The sequence below is a fragment of the Nothobranchius furzeri genome, chromosome 1 (assembly GCF_043380555.1).
Source record: "Nothobranchius furzeri strain GRZ-AD chromosome 1, NfurGRZ-RIMD1, whole genome shotgun sequence".
Classification (NCBI taxonomy): domain Eukaryota; kingdom Metazoa; phylum Chordata; class Actinopteri; order Cyprinodontiformes; family Nothobranchiidae; genus Nothobranchius; species Nothobranchius furzeri.
This window is the reverse complement of record NC_091741.1, coordinates 32,805,029-32,817,528: the sequence shown is the minus strand read 5'-3', so window position 1 is coordinate 32,817,528 and position 12,500 is coordinate 32,805,029. Positions and strand designations below refer to the sequence as shown.

Below are 12,500 nucleotides of genomic sequence, written 5' to 3'. Positions count from 1 at the left end.
ACACAGCCCCACAACATCGGGAGCCCTAAGAAACCCTAACCCAGATCTCATCCATCCCCAGAGCCTTGCCACTGAGGAGCGTTATGACCACCTCAGTGACCTCAGCACCAGAGATTAGAGAGTTCAACTCAAAGTCCCTGGACTACGTTTTCTCACCGGAAGACATGCCAGTGGGATTGAGGGGGTCTTCGAAGTACTACACCCACCGATCCACAACATCTCGAGTAGAGGTCAGCAGCACACCGTCCCCACTATAGATAGTGTTGGTAGGGCACTGCTTTCCCCTCCTGAGATGCTGGATGGTGGACCAGAATCTCCTTGAAGCCGTGTGAAAATCTTGCTCCATAGTCTCACCAAACTCCTCCCACACCTGGGGTTTTGCCTCCGCGACCACCCGAGCCACATTCCATTTGGACTGCTAGTACCTGTCAACTGCCTCTGGAGTCCCACAGGCCATAAAGACCTGACATATATCATCAGCTTGACAGCATCCCTAACCGCGGATGTCCACCAGCGGTTCGGTGGTACCGCCAAGACAGGCATCCATTCTGACTCAGTGTCCCCCACTTCCCCTGGAATGTTTTAGAAAATCTGTCAGAGGTGGGAATTGAAGCTCCTTCTGACAGGAGACTGGTTCTCCCCCACCATCGTGCCAACTCACCACCACGTAGTGGTCAGTTGACAGCTCCTCCCCTTTCTTCACCTGAGTGTCCAAGACTCCAGACAACAAAGTCGACCGTCAACCTGCGGCCCAAGGTATCCTGGTGTCAAGAGCACATATGGACACCATTATGTCTGAACATGGTGTTCATTGTGAACAATCCATGATGAGCACAGAAGTCTAATAACAAAACACCGCTCAAATTCAGATACGGGGGCTGTTCCTCCCAACCACACCTCTTCATGTCTCACTGTCGTTTCCCCCATGAGTATTAAAGCCCTCCAGCAGAACAAGGGAGTCACCGGAAGGAGTGCTCTCCCCCCCTCCAAGGTCTCCAAAAAGTGTGGGTAGTCTGAACTGTAGTCTGTAGGCTGGTGAAGGTTCTCAGTCATGCAGGTCATGGTAAAGGGTAAAGGGTTCAGATGAAGGCAACTGGACTTCTTTGGTTTCTTGAAGATGTTTCCCTTTTCATCCGAGGAGCTTTGTCACTTCTGACTGGAACATGGGAGAGTCAAGCTGATAAGCTGTAGCTGTCTGCTGTTGTTTAACAAGCAGAAACATCTCTGGGCACACCGCCGCTCCATCCCACGTTCCTGTCCATGGCATTAATGTGCTTGGTAAAGTCTTCTACTCCCTTCATGAGGAATTTGACCCATGTGTCGTCCACATACCTGAACCAGTGGCTCGGTGTTGTTTCATGGTAGGAGTTCAGTGCTCTGGTTTCCACTTCCTCCATGTAGATGTTGGCAACGATAGGTGAAACTGGGGAGCCCGTGGAGCAGCCATGTTTTTGCTGGTATAACCCCAGTGAGTCGTGGAGGATGGCTGCTTATACTGAGCCAGGATTCTCTGGAGGTTTCTTCCTGTTAAAAGGGAGTTTTCCTCTCCACTGTCGCTGCATGCTTGCTTAGTATGTGGATTGCTGTAAAGACTCTGACACTAGTCAGTGACTCGATGCGACCTGCTGGGTTCCTTATATAGGAACCTTGTTTCTGACTGGCTTAATGAAGGCAAGGCAGCTTTATTCTAGAGCACATTTCAAACACAGAGGCAATTCAATGTGCTTTACAATCATCAGGACATGATATGACGACACATACAAACACCTGGTGAACTGACCTGTACTGGAATGTTTACTGTGCGAAGCACCTTGAGACGACTCTTGTCGTGATTTGGCGTTTTATAAATAAACTTGAATTGAACTGAAATGAAAACTTGTCATTGTGTTTGAAATAGGTGGTGGAAAGGCAGAGGTCCAGGAGGGTTCAGTCAAAATTGACAAAGTTCCTTGGATGAGAAGTGAAATGTATTCAAGAAACCCAAGAAATCCAGTTGCCTTCATCTGAATGGTAGCTTGGTGCATAAGCACAGACCACAGTCAGGACCCGTCCCGACGCACGTAGGCGGAGGGAGGCTACCCTCTCGTTCACCAGGGTAAACCCCAACGCACAGGCACCAAGATGGGGGCAACTAGTATGCCCACCCCTGCTCGGCGCCTCTCAGTGGGACCAACTCCAGAGTGGTGAAGTGTCCGCCCTCTCTCAAGGAAACTGGTTGGACACCACGGAGCCATGCGCTGAGGTGAGTCCGACTATATCTGGTCAGAACCTCTCAACCTCGCACACCAACTCAGGCTCCTCCCCCACCAGAGAGGTGACATTCCACGTGCTGAGCCAAGGATCAGAGCGCCAAGGTCCCCGCCCTCAACTATCACCCATCACACACCCGAACCCTGTGGCCCCTCCCACAAGTGGCGAGCCTACTAAATGACCTATGAAGTATTACCGTGTGTTTCTCAGCAAAAGTACTTTTATGTATCCTCCTGTAGTTGGTGCAGTGATTCTCTCTCTCTCTCTCTCTTGCTCTCTCTCTCTCTCTCTCTAGGTCTAGAAGCAGATTCTTGTTCATCATTTATTGTTTATTTTAGTGAACCCCCTCCCCCACCTCTTCCCTCTCTCTCCCCCGTCTCTTCCTCCGCTACCAGCAGGATACTGGTCTTCCTCACCTTCTGGCCAATCAGAATGTGGTACTTCAGGTACTCCAGCAGCTGGGCCCGGTTGTTTTGGTGGAACAGGAAGTCTTTTTGTTCTTGTGGCAGAGTAGCCATGATGGAGTCAGAAGGCAGGAAGATCGTCGTTGGCTGGTTAACCACGTTGTTCATCAGCTCCATCACACCTGTGTCCTGAAATATCCAGGTCAAAGGTCACTCCTGAGTTTCTGGGGTCATTATTTTATAGACTGAAGCTTCTTGGTTCCTCTGACTGAGGAGCTAGAGGGTCAGGGGTCAAGAGAGGTTTACCTCCAGAAGTTTGTAGAAGGTCTTATAACCATAACGGTCTGCCACGTCTGTCAGGTTCAGGTCTGTTGGCTTCTGCAGAAGAAACTCAGGGAGTGAATGAATGAAAGGTTATTAGTTAGCTAATGAATCCATTCAGCTAGATGAGGGTATCCCATTCTGGCTGCTTATTGGTTGTTATCAGGACTGACTGGGAGGGACAGGACTTTGTCGACATGGGGCGGAAACAGGACCGTGTTGATTTCATGGATGATTCCGTTTACGCTGACGTCGTCGCTGTCGATGACTGTTGAGTTGTTGATTGTGATTCGTCCCTGAACAGAGGAGACATGCTTCAGGTAAGCATACACGCTAACCGGTGTTAGGGTGTTAACGGACCGCTGACATCATCACCTCGGTCACGGGGCCGGTGGTCAGAACAAGTCCCGACAGAGACGTCAGGTTTCTGGGACGGTTCAAGTCGTCAGGCAGCAACGTGTGACACATGACGATGTGGCCGCGCAGCAAGTTGGCGTAAACCTCTTTAGACTGTGCCAAGTCCTGAGGAGTAAACAAACACATCAGATCGTCTCAAGACTCCTGGTTGGTAACCTGGTCCCGAGTTCCTCAAGATGTTACTGACTTTGAGTGAAGAGATGGATTTTAAAGCTTCAGCATTTGGAACGAAGACGGTGAATGGGCCGCGACCTTGCAGAGAAATCCCCGCAACCTGAAACCAAAGCTCAGGTTAGGTGCTGAGATGCTGCCTGCGGTGCGACAGAAGGAACTGTCTGTGCACTCACCACGAGGCGGATGTAAAACCCAGTCAGCCCCTTCAGCTTCAGCTCCTGTCAGGATAAATCCAGTTAAAAACCAGCAGCTTGAGGAATCTCAGTTTCCAAGCATCAGCTCTTCACCCTCTCCACGTTGCCTTTACACTTCAGACCGTCTCCTATGTAGTTGCTGTAGCAGGTGCAGGCTCGAGTCCCGGGTCCCGTCATGTTGCATTTGGCAAATTTGTGGCAGTCCCCATTTTTCTGTAAGCAGCAGCAGATTAGTCATGAGGATCGTCGTTGATCCTCCAGGTTAAGCAGGTGCATCTGGTCATGATGGGGACCAGACCCCGGTGATGAACCCCCACCAGCTTCATTTGTACGTTACAATGGAAACTACGATAGGACTTTTAAACGAGCTCCAGTAGTCACTGGAGAACATCTGAGCTTCTTGAAGAAACCCAACCGGATGCTAAAGGAAGGATCTGACAGAACATCCGTCAGACTGAGATAAAACTCACCGTTTTACACAAATCGACCAAGGTGCAGTTCTGTCCGTCTCCGGAGTAGCCTTTAGAGCAGAAGCAAGATGTCTGCAGAGACACCAACATCCATTAGCTCCCTGAAGACGTCACCTTCTCACCTTCAAACGTACCCACAGACGCCTCTTACTTTGTTCGGTCCAACATGAATACAGTCTGCGTTGGCATGGCAACCTCCATTTCCCTCCAGACACGGATTTATCTCTGAGGAGAAATTCCAGCAGCTTTCAGAACATCACACAAACCGTTGGTCCGAACAGTTCCATGAAACTACACGGAAATGCTTTCTTCGAATGCATCAGGAGTCCTACTAAACAACAACTACACCAACTAAATACCTCGCAGTACTTCTCCAAGACCTCCAGAGCTGCAGAGTCCGCCTGTGGAACCTCTACTTATGCCCAAACGAACAACTAAGAATCATAGAAACCACCAAAGACCTGTAAATGGACCAAATCTCACCTGGTTCTTCTCCAGGACCATCTACACATCCTCTGAAAGTTTTAAATGTCATGAAGACCACTAAAGACCTTTAGAACCTCAAATTGCTGAGGAAGAGTTTGGGTCTTGTGAAGGTAGCAGAGGTAAATCAGGCGGACCTACCGACACACACAAGTCCATCGCCGGCGTAGCCGTTGTTGCAGACGCAGTCTCTCCGACCAGGTCGAGTCCTTTTACACACGGCAGATGGACTGCAGCCGCCGTTGCTCTTCAGACAAGGATCTACAGCTGAAGACAACCTCAACATCAGACGGACTGTGCCCCAGCTCTAGCAGGTGATTCCCCTCAACCCGTTCTCACCTTTACAGAAGGTCCCGTTTCCTTCAAACCCAGCAGCACACAGACACCACGGCCCGGACGGTTGAATCACACAACTACAGGTCAGGATGAAGACAGTGAGGACATGACGGTTCCACCTGACTCATTCTGGTTGACGTGGACTTACTTTGCACTGCTGTGACATCTGACAGAACCACACAGTTCATCAGCCTTGGATTCCACCTCTGCAACGAGACCAACACCTAAGGTCAATCTGAAGACACGGGACACTTCAAAGAAAACGGGCGGTTGACATCCTCTGCTAGAAACTGGACCTCTCACACCAGTCCAATGGGATCAGAACATCTTGCAGGGGGACCAGGAAAACACAAGATGAGTTTTTACATCCAGAACTGTTTTACTTTGGACCATGACGGATTGTTTAGGTTCTTCTGAGGTCTGAACTACAGAAAGCTGCCTGAATGATTTCATCTGAACATTCCTAGATTGGATTTTTGTTGGGAATGCTGGAGACATCCCAACCTTTTGGTTTGGGTAAGTTTTTGATCTGTTCCTCCAGAGTTTGGATTCTTCCCAGGAGCTCTTCTGCGGATGGTTTTAGTTCTTGCAGAGCTGCAACTATCTGCATCAGGCAGTTCTGTTTCTCTAGTTTCAGCTTCTCTTCTGCCTCCATCATGGCTGCCTGCAGATTTCTGACGGACCTCTGATGTCCGGCCCGCTTACGAGCCTCTTCCTGATCTCTAAACAGCTGTCCTGTCTGCTCCTGGTCTGGAGTTTCTTCACGTATGGAGGTCAGAGAGCATTCTGCTCTTTTGGCCCTTCTTCTCTGCAGACTGAGCTATTTCCAGCCGAGTCATGGTCGCATCTTTTCTGACTCAGCTCTGATCTCAGATCAGCTGTTAGGTTTAGTCTGTCAGCTGTCTGCTGGCAGAGCTCCTCTGGCTGATGCTTCAGTCTGAGCTCTCTGGAGGAGGATCTGGGTTTCCCTGACAACAACACTCTGGGTGAAGTTCTTACTTTCGTCACAGTGGATGCCCCTCCAGCCAACGTCACACTCGCAGGTCCCGTCTCCATCCGGCCCTTCGTCACAGCGTCCGTTGGAGCACCGGCACTCTGCAGACACACCCAGGTGAGTTGATGGGAGGAGCTTGGGGCTTTAATGGTGTCTCAGCTTTGTTTACCTTGATCACAGTGAACTCCGTATCTTCCCTGCTGACAGGTCTCACAAGCCGTCCCATTGAAGTCTTTGTTGCACCGACAGACTCCAGAACCATCAATCCCATCAGAACACACTCCATTACCAAAGCAGGGCTGACCCTTCGGACCGGGACAAGGCTCACAGTGCTCCCCGTAAAACCCGTCGCAGCACCGGCGTTCCTGAAACACAAACAGACACGAGGCCTTGAATGCTCCCTGCACGTTTGGCTCCGATCTTCCAGATGTTTGCATGAGCAGGAAAGCACCCGCCCGACCTGCCAGACTCGTCCTCCACACAGAGAACGAGTCTGGTTCCTCACAGGCAGAGAGGCACATGAGGGGCGGGACTAGCCAGCACCACACCATGATGTAGTTTTTTAGCTGTAGTAAAAAAAAATGGCGACTGGCGGCGGCGCCAACATTATCTTTTAGCTTCTTCTTGTTGTGGTTTAAAAGTCGTTCGAGTCATTTAGAGCAGAGGAAAGAGCTGCAGCGAAGTCCGCTTCAGTCTTCGTTGTTACGGAGAAACTCGGCGTTGTGGAGTGTGTGTGTGTGTGTGTGTGTGTGAGACGTACGCTGCTCAGCTCTGATTGGCTCGGCTAGAATTCTCAGGGGGTGGGGTTATTTGAATAGAAGCGTTCCCAGACCCAGTGGTTCCCGTAAGGAAGCATGGGGCTGGCTGGTCAGGCTAGGAACGCACCACATTCTTCTGGACGCAGGTAGCTATGCAGCCGACGCTCAGCAGGAAGTCTCCGTCCAGATTCTGTCTGAAGATGCATTTCCTCAACCTCGCAGATTTCTGCAGACAAGAACAATCAGCAATCTGAGAAAGAACACGTTTACTCGTCCTTTTTGATTCTGATGGCATAAAGAATGAAATCTGGGTTTAAGATCACGTGGACTCTGGATCACCAGAGATTAGTCTCATCTAGAACGTTGGACTGATGAAGTTGTTGGCTGAAACACGAAGAGGGAACTCTTACATCTGGGATGGTGTCATTGGGGCAAATTTTACTTTGACGAAACAAGCAGCTGCCGCACGGTCCCTTAGAGGAGAAGCACAGAGTTAGCTAACAGCTTGTGTTTAGTCCGCTGACGGTCGGAGGTCCAGAACCTCACCATCACTTTCTCAGTCGTCACTTTGTCACAACGATTTCTGTTGATCTGGAGAACAGATGAGAGACCATGGATCACTCCAGAACCACAGAGGATGTTGGAGGAGTTCACCTGAGCGTCATTCACAAAAACCTGGAAGGAAATCTGAGTTTTAGACCTTTGATGCATGTGTGTTTAATCCCTGATACCAACATGTTTAATCCCTAGTACAGACATGTTTAATCCCTGGTTCAGATGCGTTTAATCCCTGGTATAGACATGTTTAATCCCTGGTATAGACATGTTTAATCCCTGGTTCAGATGCGTTTAATCCCTGGTATATACATGTTTAATCCCTGGTACAGACATGTGTATTCCCTTGTACAGACGTGTTTCATCCCTGGTATAGACATGTTTAATCCCTGGTATAGACATGTTTAATCCCTGGTACAGACATGATTATTCCCTGGTAAAGACGTGTTTAATCCCTTGTACAGACGTGTTTAATCCCTGGTACAGATGTGTTTAATCCCTGGTATAGACATGTTTAATCCCTGGTAAAGACGTGTTTAATCCCTGATACCAACATGTTTAATCCCTAGTACAGACATGTTTAATCCCTGGTACAGATGTGTTTAATCCCTGGTATAGACATGTTTAATCCCTGGTATAGACATGTTTAATCCCTGGTATAGACATGTTTAATCCCTGGTACAGACATGATTATTCCCTGGTAAAGACGTGTTTAATCCCTGATACCAACATGTTTAATCCCTAGTACAGACATGTTTAATCCCTGGTACAGATGTGTTTAATCCCTGGTATAGACATGTTTAATCCCTGCTATAGACATGTTTAATCCCTGGTATAGACATGTTTAATCCCTGGTACAGACATGATTATTCCCTGGTAAAGACGTGTTTAATCCCTGATACCAACATGTTTAATCCCTAGTACAGACATGTTTAATCCCTGGTACAGATGTGTTTAATCCCTGGTATAGACATGTTTAATCCCTGGTATAGACATGTTTAATCCCTGGTTCAGATGTGTTTAATCCCTGGTATAGACATGTTTAATCCCTGGTACAGACATGATTATTCCCTGGTAAAGACGTGTTCAATCCCTGGTTCAGATGTGTTTAATCCCTGGTATAGACATGTTTAATCCCTGATACAGATGTGTCTAATCCCTGATACAGCCATTTTTAATTCCTGATAGAGACATGTTTAATCCCTGATACAAATGTTTTTAATCCCTGGTATAAACATGTTTAATCCCAGACGTGTTTAATCCCTGGGGGGCATGTCCTAATGTACTAAGTACATACTGGACTTGAACCCTTCTGAACATTCATTCGGCCCTCAGAGCTAAGGAATGTGAGGCAGACCTTTCCGTCTCGGGGGTAGATCCCAAGCTTGAAGGGAAATCCAAGAAGCGTCTGTTTGTATCCTCCATGCTGAAGGTCAGTTTTCAACAGGCGCTCCGACACTACCACATGGTACCGGGTCATGTTTACATCCTGTAGAACAACAAAATAAAAGCCTTGATTTACAAACATAAACGCTTTAGGTGCGAGATCTCAGCAGGGCAAAGTCAAGATAGTAATTTGTGTCGACAAACATCCAAATAGGTCAAAGTTCAAACCACAAAATAGGAATGCTTCTCTTTCACAAAGGGCCATCCTTTCTAGGGTTTGGAACAAGGCATCATGGGAAAAAACATAACCATAACATTATGACCACAAACGGGTATCCAGCTGTCAATGGGTGGACCCTGTCTGCTGAAACTCGTAACCAAACTCCAATTAGACTTCCAATTTAGAGTTCTGAGGATGCTTCTCATGTGAAGAGATCAAAAAGTTCCAAATGAAGAAGAAAGTCTGTGATGACCAAAGACCACTGAAATATGTGGAGGTTGACAAAAACTAATGGAGATTTCTGAATTCTGCAGAGGGAGCATGGGTGAAGGAGAAGTCTGGAGAACATCTGGATCCCTTTTTGTGAAATCACGGGTCAAAACATCAGCATCGGCTCAGAAGTAGCTCTCCGGGTGACCTTTGACATCTGGTTAACCTTAGACTCACCTCCCTCGAGTCTAATCAGAACTCCAGGATCAGTCCTGTACTTCTCTCTGTTGTTCCTAGATCATCCTTGGACTGTCCTTGGTATCCCTGGATCCTCCTTGGGTTGCCTAGGTTACCACATAGAACCAGTCCAGAACTGATCTGAACACATCCCTCCACTGGCTTCCTGTTCTGATCTCATTCAGTGTATTTCGGCTCGGACAATCTTCTGCTGTTCACCATCTTGCCACAGGAGTACAGCAGGGCTCTGTACAAGGACCTCTTCTCTTTGCCACATACACCACCTCACTGGGTGAGATCATTCGATCACATGGTTTCTCCTACCACTGCTATGCCGACGACACCCAGCTCTATCTGTCATTCCCCCCTTACGACCTCACAGTCTCACGAATCTCGGACTGCCTCTCTGACATATCAAGATGGATGAAATCTCACCATCTCCAACTCAACCTCTGAAACTGATCAACTTGTCATCCCAGGGAAACCATCCATGCAGCACAATATCTCAACCCAAAATGCTTCCCTGCCTCTGGCTCCTCCAAAGACAGTTTTAAATTTGGGTCTTGTGATTGATGACCAGCTGACGTTTAAAGATCACGTTGCTTCTGTCGCTCGTTCATGCCGCTTCACGCTCTATAACAAATGAAAGATCAGACCATTCCTAACACAAAAGGGCTGCATGGTGGCACAGTTGTTAGCACGGTTGCCTCGCAGCAAGAAGGTTGCAGGTTCGAAACCTGGCTGCAGTCTTTCTGAGTGGAGTTGCATGTTCTCCCCATGCATGCGTGGGTTTCCTCCACCTACTCCGGTTTGGGTTTCCCCCACAGATAACAACGTACCCTATAGACTAACAACTGTGCGTCGCTTTGGATAAAATTGTCTGCCAAATAAATAAACATAAACAACATGCCACCCAGCTCTTGGTGCAATCTACAGTCATCTCCCGCCTCGCCTATGGCAATGCCCTTCTAACTGCCCATCTTCCAGCCTGTGCCGTGAGACCTCTTCAAATGGTGTAGAACGCAGCGGCGCGTCTGATCTTCAATCAGCCTAAAAGAGCACACGTCACCCCTCTATTCACTCAACTCCATTGGCTGCTGTTAGCTGCACGCATCAACTTCAAACCACTAAGTTGCCCCCCCCCCCCAGTCTGATTAGTGTTTGTTGGTAGCCTCAAGGGCAACCTGCTGGCTTCATTATGACTTGTAAGTCGCCTTGGACAAAAGCGTCTGCTAAATACATGAACGTGTTCCTCCCATGTCCCGTTCAGCTGCTGCAGTCTGTGGGGCGTCTCTGCCCTCCTTCCATCTGCATGCTTCTGTCCGTTTCCTCGTTTCATTGTGGTTCTCCTCAAGTCTGTTAAATGTGTCAGTTAATAAAACGTTATGTGATTTTCATTGTAGTTATGTTTCATACCAGTGCCGTAGCAGCCGTTGTCTGGAGGAACTCGCTGATGGCGCCGTTCGTTGGAGCGAAAACGGTGAACTCACCTGTTTGCTCGATCTCATTGGTCAGATTAAAGTCCTGCAGGAAAGACATATTCATTACATGGCTGCAGTGTGTGTGTGTGTGTGTGTGTGTGTGTGTGTGTGTGTGTGTGTGTGTGTGTGTGTGTGTGTGTGTGTGTGTGTGTGTGTGTGTGTGTGTGTGTGTGTGTGTGTGTGTGTGTGTGTGTGTGAGTGTGTGTGTGTGTGTGTGTGTGTGTGTGTGTGTGTGTGTGTGTGTGTGTGTGTGTGTGTGTGTGTGAGTGTGTGTGTGTGTGTGTGTGTGTGTGTGTGTGTGTGTGTGTGTGTGTGTGTGTGTGTGTGCAGTGCCGCCCTTCCCTACACACAGATTATGCACCATGTAGCCCCCCCCCTACAGAGGGGGCCCTCATGTATCGCTGCTGTGAGGCGTGCGAAGGAGAGAGAAAGAAACAGAGAGCAGAGTGATCTAACGCTGCAGTGGGAATGGGCTGCACCTGTTCCTGTTCACTAACAGTGGCCACCGCGTAACGCGGCCCGCATCGGTTTCTAAACATCGCCGTTTATACTGGAAAATTCATGTCCTTCTTTCTAATTATAAGTTTATGATTCCAAGTGGGAGGTTCCCACCACCACCAGTCAGACTTCATACGTCCTGTCACACCCATTCAATTCAAAGATGGGAACAGAGGTGGGACTGAGGGTGGGGCTAGCGTGGCCAGATGTCCCGCTTTATGCGAGCCAGTCCTGCATTTTCATTATTTTTCATGGGTCCCCCAAATTGAGACTCATGTCTCGCATTATTGACAGTTTCAAGTTTCAATCTCATAGAAGAAACTGTGGAGAAATCTGCCGGTTGCTGTCAATCAAACGGAGGCGGGACTTTAACGCAGATCCGGAGCGTGTGTGGAGCGCGCCCGAACCACCAAAACAGGCGTAAACGCTGTAAAGTCGTGAATTAAACGTGTTTAGAGCTACTCGACAGAGTCTTTGTTGTTTCTGAGTCATCTGTCATGTCTCGGCGCGGAGTCTGGTATGAAGAGGTCAAAAGCAGGTGTTCCAGTAATTAGACAGGTCCATGATAAACACCATAGAGGCTCTAACACAGACACTGTGCTGCGGTTTCTGATACCTGCTGCACGCTGAGCCCCTTAAAGCACAGTGATGACTTAATGAGAGTAAATGGAAGCTTTCATCACTTATTCTCAGAATGTCATAACTCTAAGAAACTATTATTAGATTAGATCTGAATTTTTTACAGATTATACTCTGATGCTTATTCTCTCACCTAAAATTTGAAGAGATTTGTTGTCTTGTTTAAAAAAGCGTTTTGTTTCTGAATTAGGAAAAATTTAGCTAAAAACTATGGATATTTTTTTCAATGAGATCCTGATTTTAGTGGAAAATTAATTAAAAACAAACATAAATAGATCTAAAAAATATTATTGGTACTTTTACTGTTCATTCCACTGTTATGCTGATGATACTCAGTTATATTTATCCATTAACCCTGATGAACCTGATCAGTTAGGTAGATTACAGGCTCGTCTTGAGGGCATAAAAACTTTCTGCTTTTAAATCAAGACAAGACGGAAGTTCTCATCTTTGGACCAGAAATCCAGAAAAGG

General features: G+C 47.8%; 1 protein-coding gene across 2 annotated transcripts in view; it reads right to left on the bottom strand.

Moving 5' to 3' along the window:
- stab2 (stabilin 2) overlaps positions 1-12,500 on the bottom strand; it is a 60,869-nt gene that overhangs the window by 20,326 nt on the left and 28,043 nt on the right. The window contains exons 33-51 of one of the 2 annotated variants that reach the window (XM_070555271.1): positions 10,826-10,933; positions 8,714-8,845; positions 7,348-7,476; positions 7,212-7,274; positions 6,929-7,027; positions 6,213-6,408; positions 6,049-6,144; positions 5,198-5,255; positions 5,053-5,126; positions 4,855-4,980; positions 4,382-4,455; positions 4,231-4,302; positions 3,854-3,973; positions 3,740-3,784; positions 3,580-3,666; positions 3,351-3,497; positions 3,149-3,271; positions 2,961-3,044; positions 2,667-2,843 (exon numbers count right to left, since the gene is read on the bottom strand). In XM_070555271.1, coding sequence (XP_070411372.1) covers positions 2,667-2,843; positions 2,961-3,044; positions 3,149-3,271; positions 3,351-3,497; positions 3,580-3,666; positions 3,740-3,784; positions 3,854-3,973; positions 4,231-4,302; positions 4,382-4,455; positions 4,855-4,980; positions 5,053-5,126; positions 5,198-5,255; positions 6,049-6,144; positions 6,213-6,408; positions 6,929-7,027; positions 7,212-7,274; positions 7,348-7,476; positions 8,714-8,845; positions 10,826-10,933 — 2,010 coding nt within the window. The remainder of the gene's footprint in view (positions 1-2,666; positions 2,844-2,960; positions 3,045-3,148; positions 3,272-3,350; positions 3,498-3,579; positions 3,667-3,739; positions 3,785-3,853; positions 3,974-4,230; positions 4,303-4,381; positions 4,456-4,854; positions 4,981-5,052; positions 5,127-5,197; positions 5,256-6,048; positions 6,145-6,212; positions 6,409-6,928; positions 7,028-7,211; positions 7,275-7,347; positions 7,477-8,713; positions 8,846-10,825; positions 10,934-12,500) is intronic. The other variant, XM_070555287.1, reaches the window with a different exon arrangement.